Source organism: Limulus polyphemus, unplaced genomic scaffold, assembly GCF_000517525.1.
Source record: "Limulus polyphemus unplaced genomic scaffold, Limulus_polyphemus-2.1.2 Scaffold613, whole genome shotgun sequence".
NCBI classification, from domain to species: domain Eukaryota; kingdom Metazoa; phylum Arthropoda; class Merostomata; order Xiphosura; family Limulidae; genus Limulus; species Limulus polyphemus.
Genome location: NW_013666223.1, coordinates 311,439 through 328,885, shown reverse-complemented (window position 1 = coordinate 328,885; position 17,447 = coordinate 311,439). Strand labels below are relative to the sequence as shown.

At 33.1% G+C, this 17,447-nt stretch overlaps 2 protein-coding genes across 5 annotated transcripts in view; one reads left to right on the top strand and one right to left on the bottom strand.

The window, feature by feature from the left end:
- Positions 1-9,907, bottom strand: part of LOC106459468 (protein TRI1-like) — a 33,909-nt gene extending 24,002 nt beyond the window's left edge. Inside the window, exon 1 of one of the 2 annotated variants that reach the window (XM_013919088.2) lies at positions 9,831-9,907. In XM_013919088.2, coding sequence (XP_013774542.1) covers positions 9,831-9,885 — 55 coding nt within the window. In that variant the 5' untranslated portion in view covers positions 9,886-9,907. The remainder of the gene's footprint in view (positions 1-9,830) is intronic. The other variant, XM_022385961.1, reaches the window with a different exon arrangement.
- Positions 1-17,447, top strand: part of LOC106459464 — a 79,438-nt gene that overhangs the window by 52,348 nt on the left and 9,643 nt on the right. Inside the window, exons 1-2 of one of the 3 annotated variants that reach the window (XM_013919085.2) lie at positions 11,079-11,417; positions 12,318-12,416. In XM_013919085.2, the coding sequence (XP_013774539.1) occupies positions 12,322-12,416 (95 nt within the window). In that variant the 5' untranslated portion in view covers positions 11,079-11,417; positions 12,318-12,321. Of the gene's footprint in view, positions 1-11,078; positions 11,418-12,317; positions 12,417-17,447 lie in introns of those variants that run through there. The other 2 variants (XM_022385958.1, XM_022385959.1) reach the window with 2 other exon arrangements.

The following is a 17,447-nucleotide window of genomic DNA, read 5'->3' as shown; positions in this document are numbered from 1 at the left end:
AATACAGCACAAGGGTGCATTAACCTATGGTCGGGTAAAGTTACCATTAAAGTATGATATTTCCAGAGGGTGTTTATTGATAGGGCTTGACTTCTTGAGGGTCAATTTTCAAGTTACAGTATTCAATTTATAAATTTTGTTGTTATAATATTTAAAATTTTTGAAAGAGTACTTATATTCTCCTATTTTGTTGATTTCGGACATTGACCCTCAAGAAGTCAAGCCATATCAATAAACACCCTCTGGAAATATCATACCTTACTGTTAAATTTACCCGATCAAAGTTCAATGCACCCTTGCGCTGTATTATATATATTTGTAGTTTCAATTCATTCATTGTAGTTGATGTACCTGATGATGCCAGGTTAACCTGGTGAAACATTGTACCTTCATTAAATTTTACTCTGGATAGACTCACGCTGTACAATGAGGGTACACAAGCTGTTTGGTGGATGACCTACACTACATTGACAACGTCATCACCACTATATTTCTCACTGTATTATGCTATGTCCAATCAGTGAGAAACTTTCCAAGGTTCATCATCCAAGTGGCTACGAACTGGTAAGTGGCAAGGGTTACCTGTGCTCCACTTGAAGAGGGGGGGGGGGGATTGGTGTTAGATAGACCCAGAGAAGTGGTCTGGATTCCCATTGGACAACTGCCAGAACAGTCTTTTACTGGATACAGTGCAATAAGTGACTACAAAAACCTATTTTGAAAGCTGGCAAGTACGAGACAAAGTGGGTAGTTACTTTCCCAATGCTGGCAAATGAGTAATTTTGTATACCACAAGAATACCTCTAGTGGTCTTGCAGAACACTCTATTATAATAGCGGACATTGGTAGGGCCAGGGTGGATGGTCTGCGCAATTTTCATTAACCCTGGCCTGATGTTTATTTGGGGAAATATACCTTGGGAGGAAACATCAACCATCTGGCAGGATCCTGGTAGATGGAAAGGGAGAGAGAAAAAGAAAACATACCTGTTTAAAGATAGTGAGTTGATTGAAGAATGTTTACTAGAGGGAGAACAAATCCAAAGAGAGACAAAACAGCCATAAGAAGAAGATAATGAGTGATGAACATGTGCTGTTTTGTTAAACTTATATTAAAGTTTTTCTTCATTACCCATTCAAGCTGTCTCCAAGCATTATTAGTCTCTAAATGGGTTCTTCATCATTGAATGTGGGAAGTTGTTCAACTGCCCACCTGGAGGATCTCGGCTAGGGCCGGTAAAAATGAGAAGCAAGAGAATGAGACAGGTTATGAATCTATTGTAACAAAATATGAAAGTGTGTTCAAGCATCAATATCCAGGAAAGAAAACACCAACTAGATGAATTGACAGACCCATCTAATAAGGGTAGAAGGTGAGAGGACTCTGGATAAGAGGAGTCCCAGGGTTGAAACAGACAATGATGGGGACCTCAAAGCTGACCCAGGTCTGAATGAGCATAGAAGTAAGAGTTAGAAGGAAGGGAGATAGAAGAGAAAGAATGGTCACCCTGCTGAGCAGCTGAAGCCTTAGGAAGAAAGGACTGGTCCAAGCAGAGGAGTAGATAAACACAATGAAACAGAGTGCAAGAAGCATCAAGTGTATAGGCAACAGGTATAAAGAAGGAAGTAAGCCTTAAGAGAAAGGTGTTATGAAGAATAAGAAGCCAACAGCTCACACAGGACATGTGAGAGTGTGTGCAATACCACATTAAGGTCCCATTCAGGCAAGGGGATCAGTGAAAAAAGAAGGATCAGAAAAGAGTGGAGAGGACAGGATAAGAAAACACCCTATGGTAAGGGGAAAGATGAAAGGCAGTGGACAAGGCTATCCGATAACCAGTGATTGTGGAGATAGATGAGCCATGATCAAACAACCAAGTGAAAGAGGTAGAAATGCGTGTCACAGTAGAATGACCAGGAGGAAGGGAGCAGCAGTTGGACCAATGATTAAAAATCTGCCACTTCCTTTGGTAGACAGACAAAGCAGAAGGAAGACAGGAATCTGATAAAAGAAGGCTGCATGATTGGAGAGACCGGAAAAATCCCACACGTGAAGATGAAAGGATGATATCCTTGTATGAAAAAAGTGACATATGGGGTTGAAGCAATAGTGAGAGGATACTGGGTAGAGGAAGAGGAGGCCCAGATGCCAATCAAAGAAGTAGAGGAAACCAAGGCTGTGCTGGCCAAAGAGGTGCCACGAAGAGGGCCTGACAAGGAGTGTCATGTATCAAGGTAAGGACCCAAGGGAGGAGTCAAAGAGGAAGATAGGTATACACAAAAAGGTGAGACTAGTCCTGGCTGAGAGCATCAACAACCATAGCTGAAGGATGAGGAAATGGGAACCAGAAGAAAGGAAGCTTTGGACTATGTATGGCAAAGGCACCTATGAGGGGTATGCCAAATCAAGAGCACACCCAACAAAAACCTGCCACTCTGTGGGCACAATGAAGTCTGGAAAAGACAAGCAATCTGACACATGACAAGCAAAGAGGCAAACTCAATGAAGAGGAGATCCAACACCTGAAAGCTAAGTCCTGAAGTGAGTGCCCCCTTGTGCAGGACACAAAGGAACAGTGATTCCAGGAAAGACATAGTCCCCCAAAGCAAAAGAACCTCTCATGCAGGATGAAAATCAGAAGTGCAAACCTTGGTGACCATACATTTCATACTCACTGGTGAAGAGGTAAAGGTTGAGCCTAAATGAGATGAGAGTTAAAGAAAAAACCCAGATGTACTAAATACTGTGTTGGCATGAAAAATGATTTGGAAAGCTTGGCAAGCCATCCTAATCAAGCAGTGTCCTGTGTAAGATGGGAGGTGTAAAAGAAGGACACCTCCTTGGATGGGGCAAGTAGAAGCCAAATGTTCATGTAGAGGTGGAATTGCAGCCCTAGTCCTTGAAGGTGACAAACAAAGGTCTTTGTGATTCAATCAAAGATGTAAGGGGCTAAGGCTATATCAAAGAGAAGAGCAGAGAAATGAAAGACTTGATTCTGATGAATAAAGCATAGAAAACGTCTGGAGGATGGAGAAATTGGGATGAATAAAACAGTGTCTGAAACATCAAACTTGGTAATCCACAGACTGGGACCACCAGAGAGAAAAGAAATTCTCCGTTTGGAATGGTGGAACAACCAGAAACTGGTTAAGAGACAATTGGTTGATAACTGGAAGTCAGTTCTCTGGTCTTCTTGGGGACTACAAGGAAGCAAGAGTAAAAACCCAGAGAAAGGGTGTATACCCTCTCAATTGTGTTTTTGGCCAGAAAACATGAGACTATATCTTTGAGACAGTGAATATAAGTTCTATGGGGGGAGAAAAAGACATGGGAAGAGGGGAGAAAGTGTAGAGAATAAAAATAGAGAGAGAAACCATGGGTAAGGATCTGAAGAACTCATTTGTTAGCAGCAAACTGAGATAAAAAGGTTGGTGAAGTTAGACATATAGGAACACACTAGGTCAGACCCATCAGGACAGTCACTGATGAGACAAGTGATGAACCTGACATTGGGAAGAGGAGGAAGCTGGAATGGGAAGGGTAGGGGTAGAATGACCCTCTTTGAGGAACAGGGGTCAAAAGGAGATGTTGAAAAAGTTGAGAAACTAGGGAAGATAATAAGGATTAATTCCAGCCTGCTTCACCCCAGGTTTTCAAGGAATCAAGAATGCTACTGTAAATTTCTGGGGAAAAAGAAGCCTAACAAAGATAACATAGATAAGGAAGAGGGAAGTGGACATTAATGAGGAGCACATCCCAATCCAACAAGTTCCAATAGCAGAGAAACCAAGTAAGAAAGAACAAGAAGTGATATGTGCCAAGAAAGTAAAAAGAAAACAAACCTCTCCATAAAACCCCTCTGAGACACAATGAAGTTCAGACATAAGATGGAAGGAGGAGAGGTCTTGCAGGAAGGTTATAAGAAAAAGACAAAGATGCAAAACCTGGCCAATAGAGAGCAAAATAGGAAACAATGGGTTTTCTCACCAAGCAGGCAAAACAGATTCTAAAGATTGCGAATCTAGAAAAGGAAAGAAAAAAAGCTGTAAGCCAGGACAAAAGAGTCAGGAAGATGAGGCATGTGGTTATGGGTGTGGAATCAGTATGAACTCTAATATCAGGTGAAGGAAGAAATACAAAGTAATCCCAAGAATTGGTTTCATGGAATAAAGAATGAGACAAAAAAAAGGCCATAGGCAAAAGAGAAAGGAAGGAGCATATCTTAGAAATCATATCCTGAAAAAGATTGGAAGAGTGAGGATTTTCCTTGACTGATAAGGAGGTCAGAAAGCAAACCCAGGTGAAGTGAACAGTTGGTCAAATTTGCCATCTTCTTGTTCATTCCCAAATGAAGGTGAAGGGATGGGAGGAAGAGGCCCAGTATGCATGAGAAAATCCACAACATTCTGCACAATAGCTGTAACATTCTCAACAGTCAATGAGCCTTCAGAAAGCACATTAGAAACAGGTCCTGTGTTTGTTACTTCATCACCCTCGCAGGACAAATTTGTCACTTGTGAATTTGTAAATATCTTAAATGCTTTTGAAACAAGAACTAAGGTAGAACTATATACAAGTTCCTTTGCATGAATGCAAATCTCAGCAAACTAAAAAATGAAAACATCTGTACAAGGCAATGTTGAAGAAATGAATGAAGTTATTTCAAATGCAAGTGCTTAAAGGTAGTTACTGCACATGGAGGTTGTGTCACTCTAATATTGGTGGAGGGCTTTTGTCACTAATTGATGTCATCATGCACTAGTGCAGTTCAAGTTAAACACATGAATTTTAGGTGGGGTTAATTCAAGGCTAGTGGCATGCAAATCTCATAGGCAAACGTGAAGGATATAGCTATTCTGTGTGAAGAGGTGAGGTATTGTCAAAATCCATTTTTGCAGTTTATATATGCATGAAAATCCTTTAAGTTATGTTCGATGTATGAACTATGAGACTTTCAATGTTCTTTTAGTCTTAATATATGCTTTTTTTCCTCCACATTTCCAGTGAAGTTATACATACTTTACATAATATCCTCTTTATTTACTAATAACTCTCTTTTTCATTAACTGAATGTGCACGAGGTCATAATGTTGACTATAATTCCAAATCAATGAAACGTGGCAAGCTTCTAATCAACAGTACAAGTGTGTTGTACACAAAAATCAGATGTGTTACTAAAGATCTTATTCTAAAGTCATACACACTTTGACCCCCACCCATGCATATGGTTATTAGAGAAATTGCCTTTTGACTTCAACACACTATTTTGGTAGTTTACATTTCTTTTTTATAGCTAAATCAGTCAAAGAGGTAAGCTTTCAGTAAAATGTACAAGTCTATAATAACAAAAGAAAAAACCACAGTAAATGGAACACACTGTCAGAACTCTGATATCAGATGCACGATTGACAGAGTTCTGACAGTTTGTTCCATTAGTGTTTTTTTCACTAATGTACAAGTCTGTTGTACGCAAAAAAATCAATAAGTTACAAAGGTATTTGTACTCAAGATGTTTGTAAATTGATGTCAGTCTGACTTAGACATTGACAAGATGGAGTGCATGTTCATGTGATGAATAAAAATACTTTTGTCCATCGTACAGTTTGCAAATGACATTTGCACAACTTCTAGGACTTCCAAAATGCAAAATATCTACAGGTTTTTTTTTCAATATCTCTGTACACTGTATCTAATATTTACTCTTCTCTACCATTAACAGTCCCTAAATCAGCAATGTAGGGTAAAATGAATAGTTGATCATTCTGATATCAAATTAATACCATGTTGAATGACATTCTGTAAAAGGCCATGACTTTTGCACTTTGACCTCACCCATGTACATATAGTTAACCAGGTTCTCTTAGATTTGTAAATAATAATGTAGCCAACACCTATTTACACACATATTAGAATTCCTATATGTATTATTCTATTGTTTACCAGCTGTTATGTTGTGATGCCTATGATTATTAAATTATAGAATTACAATTTTAATCCTTTGATTACCCAGTTTTTGCATAAAGTGACATTTTTTACTAACATCAATATAAAAATTAATCATTATGTTACTTTTATAGGTCTTAGATAAATCATTTAAAACACATGTACATAAATTACATTGATTTTACATATCTGATTGATATATCAGTTTTTCATAAGTTAGTGGACAGCAGAAAAAAAGTCAATATGACTGAAAGATTTAAGCTGAGATAATGCACTGAGTAATGGTTCAATGTAACAAACTATTTAATTACAATTGATGGCTAAATTGCATTCATAATTTTCATATACTTTTTGATGGGATTGGTACTACACTATGTATAGGAAAGGACTGTCAAGCATGTCCTTTAACTTCCAAGCTCTTGTTCTTTTTCCTTCTATGCATGCAGAGAGAGAGAGAGAGAGAGAGAGAGTCAGAGAAGATATATGCATGTGCATACATTTCTCAACCATATCCTCAAACTAGTGTGAAATGGAATAAACAGAAAGTTGAAATTCCAGATGTTGAGTTTTCTCTATAAAAATAATTAACAACGTCATACAATACAGAAGTTTTATTAATGCTTGAAAATAAAGTGAAATGTGCCCTGTGAAAAACCTTGCTTCTTTGGCAATACCTCTAACATACATGACCATTTAATCTGTCTACTCTATGAAAAATGATTGAACAAAATACAGCACTGATAAAAATAAAGCTAGTTCATTTTATATCAAATACAATGATGACACATAAAAGTTTATTAAATTCCTAAGTGATACCTAATGCTAGATTTTCACAATAAAAGTCAAACTGATAAGCATGTAACTTCTTCTAACTCCCTTAATGCATTACATATATATACAAGTGAATAAGTTTCTCTAGTACATCTTTACTGTACTATTGAGTACGTTATTTAATAATTTTGAAGCCTTTGATGCAGTTTCTTTGAAAAATGATGCTTCAATTCCAGAAAACACATTTGTCCTAGCTCTACACAAATTGCCAAAGTGACTTCTGTCTACAAAAGTAATGCATTAAGGGAGTTTGGGAAGTTACATGCTTATCAGTTTTATTTTTGTTATTGGTAAAGTTGTGAAAATCTAGCATTAGATATCACTTAAGAATTCAATAAATCCAGAATATTTTTCAAGACTTGCTTAAGTTTCACCTTTTATAAATGAAGCATTACTGAATATTGCATTTTCTTTAATAACTAGTAAGATGCTTCAAAAAAAAGCGGTTGATACAAAGTTAAATTCTGATTTTATTGATAAAAACAAACTAGAATTCAATGACTGACAGCTAAGAATAGCATGTTAGTTTTGCTAATTTGCATTCTGATTTAAGTGTGATCAACAGTTAGTAAAGTGTGGTTGACATATTGTTATAAATTATTCTTTATTTTCACTCTCCAAGTCATTAGTATTCCTAATGTAGTCTTCTTCTGTTCAAACTGTGGTTACCTGACCCACTCATGGAAGAGTAACACTAACTTACTGGTTTACCAGTTCTTCTGAATGATGAGTAAAGTTAATTCAAGTAAAAATAATTATATATATATAATTGGTGTTAAATAAATAATATTGCATCATTAATCCTTACCATAACTCTGCTTTGTAAATGACTTCTACCAAATAGATAAAAAATTACACTTCAGCAACTTAACCTAGTTCACACCATGATAGTTGTTCATGCAATTTCATGATATAAATAGTATATCAACCACTACTGTATTTGTCACATCTCTAGCTGACCTGATAAGCTTTACTGTTGAATGAAAGATCTCACTGGCAATGGATATGGCAGATATAATGTGGTTGAAATTTGTTATACATTCTCCTTTATTTTTCCTCTTAAGTTCTAAGAATAAGTGGTAAATGTGGGCATCACATCAAGGGTACTTAGTTAAAACTATAGCCTTTATGCATGATCTCTCACTGGATTTTCTTTTTCATTGAAAAATCATTATACACTGGCCAAACTTGTGTCATATTATTAGTTAAGGTAGCTAGTAATATGACTTAATGACACAAGTATACATTACCGTTCTCACACTAACTCTCAAAGCTTAGTTTACTGAATATGAATAGTTCACAAATAGCTTAAAAATAAATGGAAACAAATGAAATACTTACCAAACTTAACATGGATGGTTACCTTTTAAACATAAAACTCAACTTAAACCATAAAAAGATAACATTAGTGGTAATGTTCTCCTTTTATAATTAGTGCACATTTCCAGCAGGAATGTTTAGGCTAATAAGTGTTGCCTTGCTATGCAAGTTGTAACATGTATAGAAATAGTTAAAACAGTACAAGTAATTTATAAAAGGTTTCTTTTTTTGTTTCAAAAGTCTACATATGTGCACTTCAAGTTTACAGACACTTTGAAATAGCTTAAATGTGCGAGCATATCAGTGCCGTGGAGAAATAATCTAGGTGTTGTAAAATGTTGAGAATACCTGAAGTGTTAGCCTAACAAATAGGCAGTGAGGTCTTACCTTTAACGTATGGATTTGAAATTGACTATTGGTCAATTTTTCTAATCCTGCAAAATTGTATGACACACCCTTTCATATTGAAACTGACAGCAAATTATATGTATAGTCATAATATTTAATTTTAATCACCACATGGAATTATAAATGAAAACTGTAATAACAGTAACAAATGGCATAATAAAAATCTTAAAACTGTTTGATAGATACCAAAATATCTATCATTATACATATGATTTGCTGACACCATGGGTTGTGCATACTTGTTAAGTAAGTGAAGCTTCCAACTGATAACTTTACAGTTTAAGTGATAAAACAGATTGGGAGTAGTCAAAATGTTAAAAATGTGCTATAACTGTTAAACAACTTAAGTGTTAAACAGAGTTCAGAAATGGTAACTAATCAATTACTGAGGTGTATATACACTTACAGCACTTAATATTACAGAAATTAATTATTTTCGACTGAATTTATTTTCCTATTGATTATCATATCATTATAATTTATATTTAATCTTGTATTACAGTGTTTAGTAATCAATATTACTACTAGCAGCATATCCTTGTGGTGATGTCTTACATTTTATATTCAAGTTACACTTAGAGTCAAAGACACAACACATGATCATGATTCATGGGGAGTATGCTGGGACAAATATGGCACTAAAAATTAAAATTATAACATTAAGAAACAAAATGAAATTCAACTAAAGGCAGTGTTAGAGTTATTGAAGAAACAATATGAAATTCAACTAAAGGCAGTGTTAGAGTTATTGAAGAAACAACATGAAATTCAAATAAAGGTAGTGTTAGAGTTATTGAAGAAACAATATGAAATTCAAATAAAGGCAGTGTTAGAGTTATTGTTATCTTTGATATTATTATTAAACTTTCATTACCAGTATGACTTATGTCTGTGCAATTTTCTGTGTAACTAATAGTAGTACTAATATTATATTTATAGTAATAAATAATATTCAGCACAGTACTAACATTGTGTAAGTAACTAACTATAACAGTAAAAGTAACTTAGCTTTAATCTCACCTAGTATTACTGTAGTCCTAGCAATACAGTAACACGAACAATAGCATTAATAGTATAGTACTACTACTACTAGCATTACATGTATTATTTATTATTAATACTATATAGTATTACTACTATATTATTGAGTATTAGTAATTTTAATAATAATATTATTATTAAGCAAATGAAATAGCACGAACACATGTAACTATAACAATGAATCATATAACTAAGAAATATATTATTAATAAAATTACTAAACAAAATTTTACCAACAGAATTATACACACTTCTCTTTTAGAAACATATAAAATTAATATTTCTACCTTTCAATGCCCTTCGAATTTCCACAGAATTAATCGATTTTCCCATTGACGCCATTTTACCCGCTCTTTCAGGCACACGTGGGTTCTAAAATGCCCTCTAAGGGTAAAATTATTCACAAAATACATGTTAGTTATTTAAGCAATGCAATTTTCATTTATTAAATACAAAATAATTCCAGCTTAAAAAAATAATTATTTGATAAAAACAAGTTTAGGATCACAATTTTAATGTTTAAAATGTTATTTGTTTTCAAATAGATAGTTTAATTGGTATCATCAAAATCCTATTTAATAGACTTATTTAGTTATGTATTATGTACTTTGAGAGTTTCTTTAGAGATAATGATTCTTTCATCAATGGTAACATTTTTATAAAAATTTACACGTTCATTTTGCTCTATCGGGATTTATTTCTTCGTATTCTAAACACATCAGTTTATAATATAAATTATTTGCCAATGTGACGTTTTGTTTTTGGGATACTATTCCCAAACATTGAAACCCCCAGTAAAACAGCAGTAAGTCTTCGGACTTATAATAATAAAAACCAGGCTTCAATACCCATGGTGGGCAAGGCACAGATAGCCTATTGTATATCTTTGGGCTTAATTACAAATAAAAAATTAAAAACCTATGTTTCGAGAATTTTTTACTATTATTTTTTACAGTGATTTTTAACATTTGGACTACTTATCCACAGAATGATTTTCGCTGGGAACGCGGAGGACAGGTTCCCTGCAATTTTTAAGGGTAGAAAGTATTTTTTAATAGAATACCGTAATGTATATACCAGCTACAAAAACTGTTTCCACGACTTTTGAAACCAATTTACGCCACTGTATTTATGCACGTGTAAAAGAAGCTCCAAAACAATGCTTATTACAAAGATTATTTTCTCATGAAAATGTTACTCAAAAGAAAAACACAACGACTTGATTTTTTTCAATCATTTTTTACCGGAAAAAATTTAATCAATGTTTATTTACATTGAGTAGTGTCCAGCTGTAGTGAAGTTTTGTTTTATATATATTAATAATTAAACATGTTTTTATGTTATCTGCTAAATTCTATTAACACTTTTTAACAGTTAGAAACGATCTGAACATTGAAAATAAATAAAATATGTTTTTAAAAATTACTCTGAATTTATATTCATTATTTTAAACAAGTAGTGTATAATAAGTGAGAGCCAGTTATTATGCGTAAGCGAGCTATTTAATTGTTCACGACAAACGGTAGTGGAACTAAAATCGATAGGAAGAATTGTCCGTCTGGAGCTAGCAGCAACTTGTCGGAAGATAGCGCTGAACTCAGCCAAAACATATACTGTGAGCCTCTTGGTGTCAGTGACAAGCTTTAGTGACTCGAGCATTGTCGTAGCGTACGTCGTTGTTCCACAAGATGAAGCTTACACAGAACATCACTGGTTTTACTAGCTGCGTATTCTGACAATGAGGTTTACTTGTAAACGGAAGACCGATAGTAGTTTGCCATTATGTATTGGAAAAATCACAAAACCGACACAGTTTGTGAAAATAACCAGTATATTTTGTTCTAGTTATAATACTTACCAATATAACATCTCAGGTAAGAATATAATTTTGCTTATAGAAATTTAAGTAAAAAGTATAATATTGTAAAAATATAAACGAAAGGTTTATCAAGAGTTTTATTTTCTAACAGCAAGGAATTACTTTCAGTAACCTCGAAGTTTTGATACGAGATGTTAAGAGTGTAACCTTTAGCATGTTGTTATCAGATCGCTTAGAAATCGATTTTCGTCAGCAGTTCTCAAGGTTACTTACTGCCGTGGGTAAACATATAGTGGAACGAAACGAAAATATTTAATATTGACTCGACTCTTTAGTGCAGAGAAAGTTAATGTAAGTTCGTTAGTAGTTTCAAAAGTAATCTATCTAGGTATTTTAATTTACTATCTGTATAATTTAAAACTGATATTAAGATGTTTTTTTATAACTTTAATTCACTGGAAAAGTTATTTATCTTGCAATACTCTGCAGGTTCTCCGTGAAGCCACTTTTGCAAGTACCTATATATTACTCTCTGTATCATTTAACATAGTTGTGGTTCCAGTATTTTGAAATGATTTCCGTATATTATATCAACTCCGAGTTATATTTTACAGAATTTTACGCATCTGTTAAATTTATAATAAAATTTTCTTTGTTAAAATCCACGGCCTTAGTAAAATTCAAACTGTAATAATATGGTTAACATACAGAAACGTTCTTAATGAACGTGGAAATTCTCAAGATTGCTCTTTTTTGAACAAATATTAAGCTTACAAGTATTTCCAGGTATAAAATACTTATACTTTCATAATAAAATGAAATATATTGTATGTATGTATATATATATATATGTGTGTTAAAATAAAAGTGGTGTCCATAAAAAATTGGAATTCAACTTTAGAAAGTTTAGCTTTATTTAACCTATTAATGTTGTAACTTTTTTATGTTTTACCAGGAGAATGCTACACGTAAACATGGATCATTCACAAACTGAAAGTGATGCGACACCTAGCGGAAAGAGAAATCCTTTTGATTTCTTTTCTAACATTTTTAGGTAAAGTCATGTGTTATGTTCAGAAAAATAAATATAATCTAACATAAGTTTTTAGAAATAGGGAATAAATAAACGATTTTTTAAATACTCGAATATTTTTTAGTTTAAAGTAGCTATTTAGTCAACATGTAAAAAAAAAAGCAACGACAACAAATTCTTATGAATGCTAGATATATATCTTCATGGGGAGAGGTTGATATTAGAACATCAAGAGGTGTTTTTAAGTTTCTGAATGAAGATTAGCTAGCATACCCTTAAAATATTTAGTAATAATAGGTGGATATAGACTGTTTTATCAAAATTATTGGGACATAACCCCATGAAAATGAGGATGCCAAATTTCTCCACTATACCTCCATTTTTGTAACAAGTGGTTATTATTCACAGCTTGGGATCTGTATTTATCACTTACCAACAGTCGTTAGTATACGTTTGGTAAATGTAACAAGATTTCAGGGTCTGTCCTTTCTGTCCCTCAGGCAACATTATTAAAGTCTTAGAACGACTACACCAAATTCTGAAAGTGCGTGTCTCAAGTTACTGTTGATCCTAGAGTGTTATACGATATTCTGCATTACTAAGATGAAAAAGGTTTTCCATGTAAAATTCCTTGAACGCAAGTAGTGGGGCATTGTCCAGATTGTCACAGTGCGTTAAGATATCCATGTCTCCCTAAGTCATTTCCATTAAGTTCAACCAAACTAAATCAGGACACTCATAATACTACTTTTCACAGTTGGAATAACACAGTCACCTCCAAAGCGTTCTTTAGGTTGTCGTCAAGTCCTATCTTGTCCATTCAAAACAAATAATGAGTAGAGGTATTCATTGCTCCATGTGATGTTTTTCTTCATAGTTATTTACCTCAGTTTTAAACATCAAGGTAAGATGAGACCTATGTCTTGGATTTACGGCTGTGATGAGTAGCTTATAGGCTGTAGACCCTCCATCAAATCCACCAGCATGAAGCTCCTGGATATAATGCATATGATCATCTGTAATTTTAATGTTTTATTCAAATTATAGATATGGTTTAATGCCAAATGGGAATGTTTCATAACACTTTCACAGTGATTAATTTTGGGTAGTTGAGTTGATAATGCCCAATGGTTTTCATTACGAATATAGGGACTGAAATGCTTTGGACACTCATATCACAATTATTGTATTCAATGAGTATTCTATTTCGAACGAAACAAGCTCATTTTCTGTTTCTCATGATATGTTTCTCAAACTGGCTGTCTGTGACTGACTCTTATAAATGCTACATGGTTTTTACATGCAAATTCAGTTGGGATTAACACCTTTCTATCTGGATGTGTGCTTTTTCTTTCAATAATTTTGGTAGTATACTCGATATAAATTGTAAAAATTACAACAAATATGATATATAGATATTGTTAGTACAATACTTTTGGTAGTATACTTGATATAGATTGTAAAAAATACAACAAATATGATATATAGATATTGTTAGTACAATACTTTTGGTAGTATACTCGATACAGACTGTAAAAATTACAACAAATATGATATATAGATATTGTTATTGCAATAATTTTGGTAGTATACTCGATATAGATTGTAAAAAATACAACAAATATGATATATAGATATTGTTAGTACAATACTTTTGGTAGTATACTCGATACAGACTGCAAAAATTACAACAGATATGATATATATAGATATTGTCATTACAATAATTTTGAAAAAAAAAGATAGCTAGTAACTGTCGCTTCAATGTTTTTAGTTGAATTTACTAAAAAGTCACAGTGAAGACTACTTGTTATTTTAAGTGTACTGATAGATATGTCTTTGAAATAGTGCATAATAATTCTAGTTTCAGTGATACTTGTAGAAACTTATGGTCCGAAAACTGTCATTTTAGTGGTTTTCAGAGAAGTGAAGAAAGATCAAGATCAATACAATACTATTTGTTTGTTTAGTAATTTGGAAAGGCACTTATAGAAAGGTCTACATTATATCAACAAGAATAACTGTCGTTTCAGCGGCATTTTTTTGTAAAAATCATTGTCACAGCAAATAGTAACTGTCGTTTTATTCATACCTAGATATATAAATATCTAACGTTCAGTGTCATAATAAAAAGGAAATCTCACTTCAATAACACTTTTTGAAGTTCCACGAATCAACGAAAACTAACTATAGCTTCAGTGATTATCAATGGTAATTAGAGAAAGATCAAGGCACTGTAAACGACTAGCAATCATGACAATAATTTCCAATGTTTTTTTTACGAAAGGGTCATTATCGCTGTAACAACTAAAACCACTCATGTCAATAATTTTTAAGTAAAAGTTAATATTAATGTGATGGCTTACTGTAGTTTCAAGGGTTTTAAGAGTTTTTTTTTGAAAGATGTATATCATTATAAGTACTGGCCTCATTTAAAATAACTTCCATTTCACTTGTGTATTAGTGCGAATGTGATGACTATCTGTGGTTTTTCAAATTTTTTAATCATACCGATAAAAAGGTGAAGAAGACAGAGAAGAATAACTTCTGCTTTCGTGATTTCAATAATACTTGTGGAAAGGTTAATGTCATAAATAATGTTGTATTTTCAGTAATTTTAAATGGGATCGTATACAAATATCAATATAACAGTGAAGATTAACTAACATTTCGCAAGTTTTCAATGGGTTTTTAGGAAATTCAGTGAGGCTAGAACTCATAGTGAAAGTTACACTGTAGTGCAAGTGTCTTTTCAATAATATTCTTGGTCGTGTTTAGCCTACTGATCAGCATTCGGGCTACGCGAACGGTCCAGGGTTCGAATACACTCAACACTTTCATTTGTGGGCGCGTTTTTAAATGGTAGTCAGTCACTTTATTCAATTTCAAGAGCCAGACATAGCCTTCGTGGCGGAGGATGCTGCTGGCTTTCTGCCTCTCCAATCACTAATTCAAAACTATAAACGACTATATCTGATCCTTAGGAGTCTTTGATCTGGTTCAGGTTGAAAGTTTAAATTCCAATTAATAGTTTTGAATAGGGCTTTCGATAATGTTAAGGTTTTCATAACAACAAACTGCTGTTGTAACAAAGGGTTCCATGAAAAGTCAGAATCATTGCAAAGAGAAACATAGGGTTTTCAAAGATGACATATATGTAAAATAATTCTAGGTGTTTAGTTTTGGAGCTCCAAGTCAGTAACTGCTTTCGAAGACATGAGAGTATAGGTTCCAATTTTGTAATTATTTGTTTGCGTTTATTAATTAAGCGTTATGGATACACCATCTATTTTATGTAAGTAATGGAAGATTCAAAAATGACGCAAAACTTTTTCATGAGATCATATTTTTCTGTTGTAATAGAACTAAACTCTCCATAATGAAAAGAGAGTTCTTTACATTTTTGATTTTGATGATCTTATATAAACAAAAGACATAAAAATGTTCTATTAACTTTTAAACTTTAAACAGTCAAGTAATTGGTGTTCAGTATACTTGCATATTGTGTGATGTAAACTAATGTAACTCTTTTTCGTCAGCACCAACAGAAAAAAATATCCCATGAATTTGTTAAAAGCATGCAAGACACGTACATAACAAATCACAAACTTCCTCGTTTGATCCCTGCCTTCCAGATCTATGTAAGTATTTCGCAGATTAAATCCAGAGCAGATATGTTTTATTTGTTTCAACGACTTTCGTGGCTTATTTTTAAGAGCTGATAAATCGATGAAAGTTCACTTGGAGGCTGTAAAAACTGGACGAACAGAGACAAGAAGATGATATAGCGTTGCAACACAGCAATGAGTTGTAGACGTGATTGAGACTACATGTGTCGACATAACTTGTGCGTGTCTCGAAGTTAAGAAGGTTATTCAACCCAGTTTTTATGCTTTTCATAGTTTCATACTTGCCATTTTAAACTGAACCTATACTTCCTTACTCGTCAATTGAAACTGTGTTTACACTGAAGTTATTTTTGCTTTTTTCTCTGAATCAGAATATTGATATATTCGAAAAGTAAGTTTCAATTGAACCTTTACCCATACTAGAGTTTATCTTTTTTTTAAGGATTTTATTTTTGTGTTGTATATTTATCACCTTAAAGTAAACCTATAATTACTGATTTTTGTGTCTACGTATGAGTTTAAGTAAAACCTGTACTTATTGTTTTTGCGTATCATCTTAAAGTAAACCTATATTTATTATTCTTATATTTCATATAAAAATAGTATGACTATAGTAAGACTCTACTTACTATTCTTATATTCTATAAATGCCATCTTTAAAGTAAACCTATACTTACACTAACATATCGATTCTATAAAGAAGGTTGATGTGTTCCATAATCGTTATTTCAAACTGACTTGACAGTATTTATTCTATTTCAGAAGATTGGGTCAATTATTGTTTTACTTACCTTGTTTAAATTAACTACTTGATACTATTAATTATATGAATATTTACCCTTAGCATATGTTAAGGTGCAAAGTACTAGCTTTCACAGAGCGTGCACTGGTTATTTATGCATATATATACCTATGTATTTAATCTTGTTTTAAAATATTATTTATCATATCAATCGTTCGATAACTTTTATTGTTTTTGTCTGATTCATTTATAACATTTTACAACTGCTTACTTGAAACAGTGAAAAAAGACCAATAGCAGTACTTAAGAAATTATTATTTGTCCTATTTCTTAGCTTAGAGTTATTATTTTGTTTCATGATATTAGGTTAAGTTTCAAATGTGTTTGTCTATTAATTAAGATATGTTCAAGGCTAAACACTTTGAGAATATTAAAGCAAGGTTGGTATAATTAGATCAGTTTAGATTATAATAAGTTGGTTTTGTAGAATTCTGTTATGGTTAAGATGCTCTTTTTCTGATATATATAGCAGCTATATTTTACATCACATGTTTTTTTTTTTAGATTTAAAATTAATCGTTCGTTTTTATTTCTTATTAGATTGTTTTGTGTCAGAATGTTTAAATAAACTCATACATATTGTCACGACAGCGGAAGTCACGTGACGCTGCTGGCGCGTGC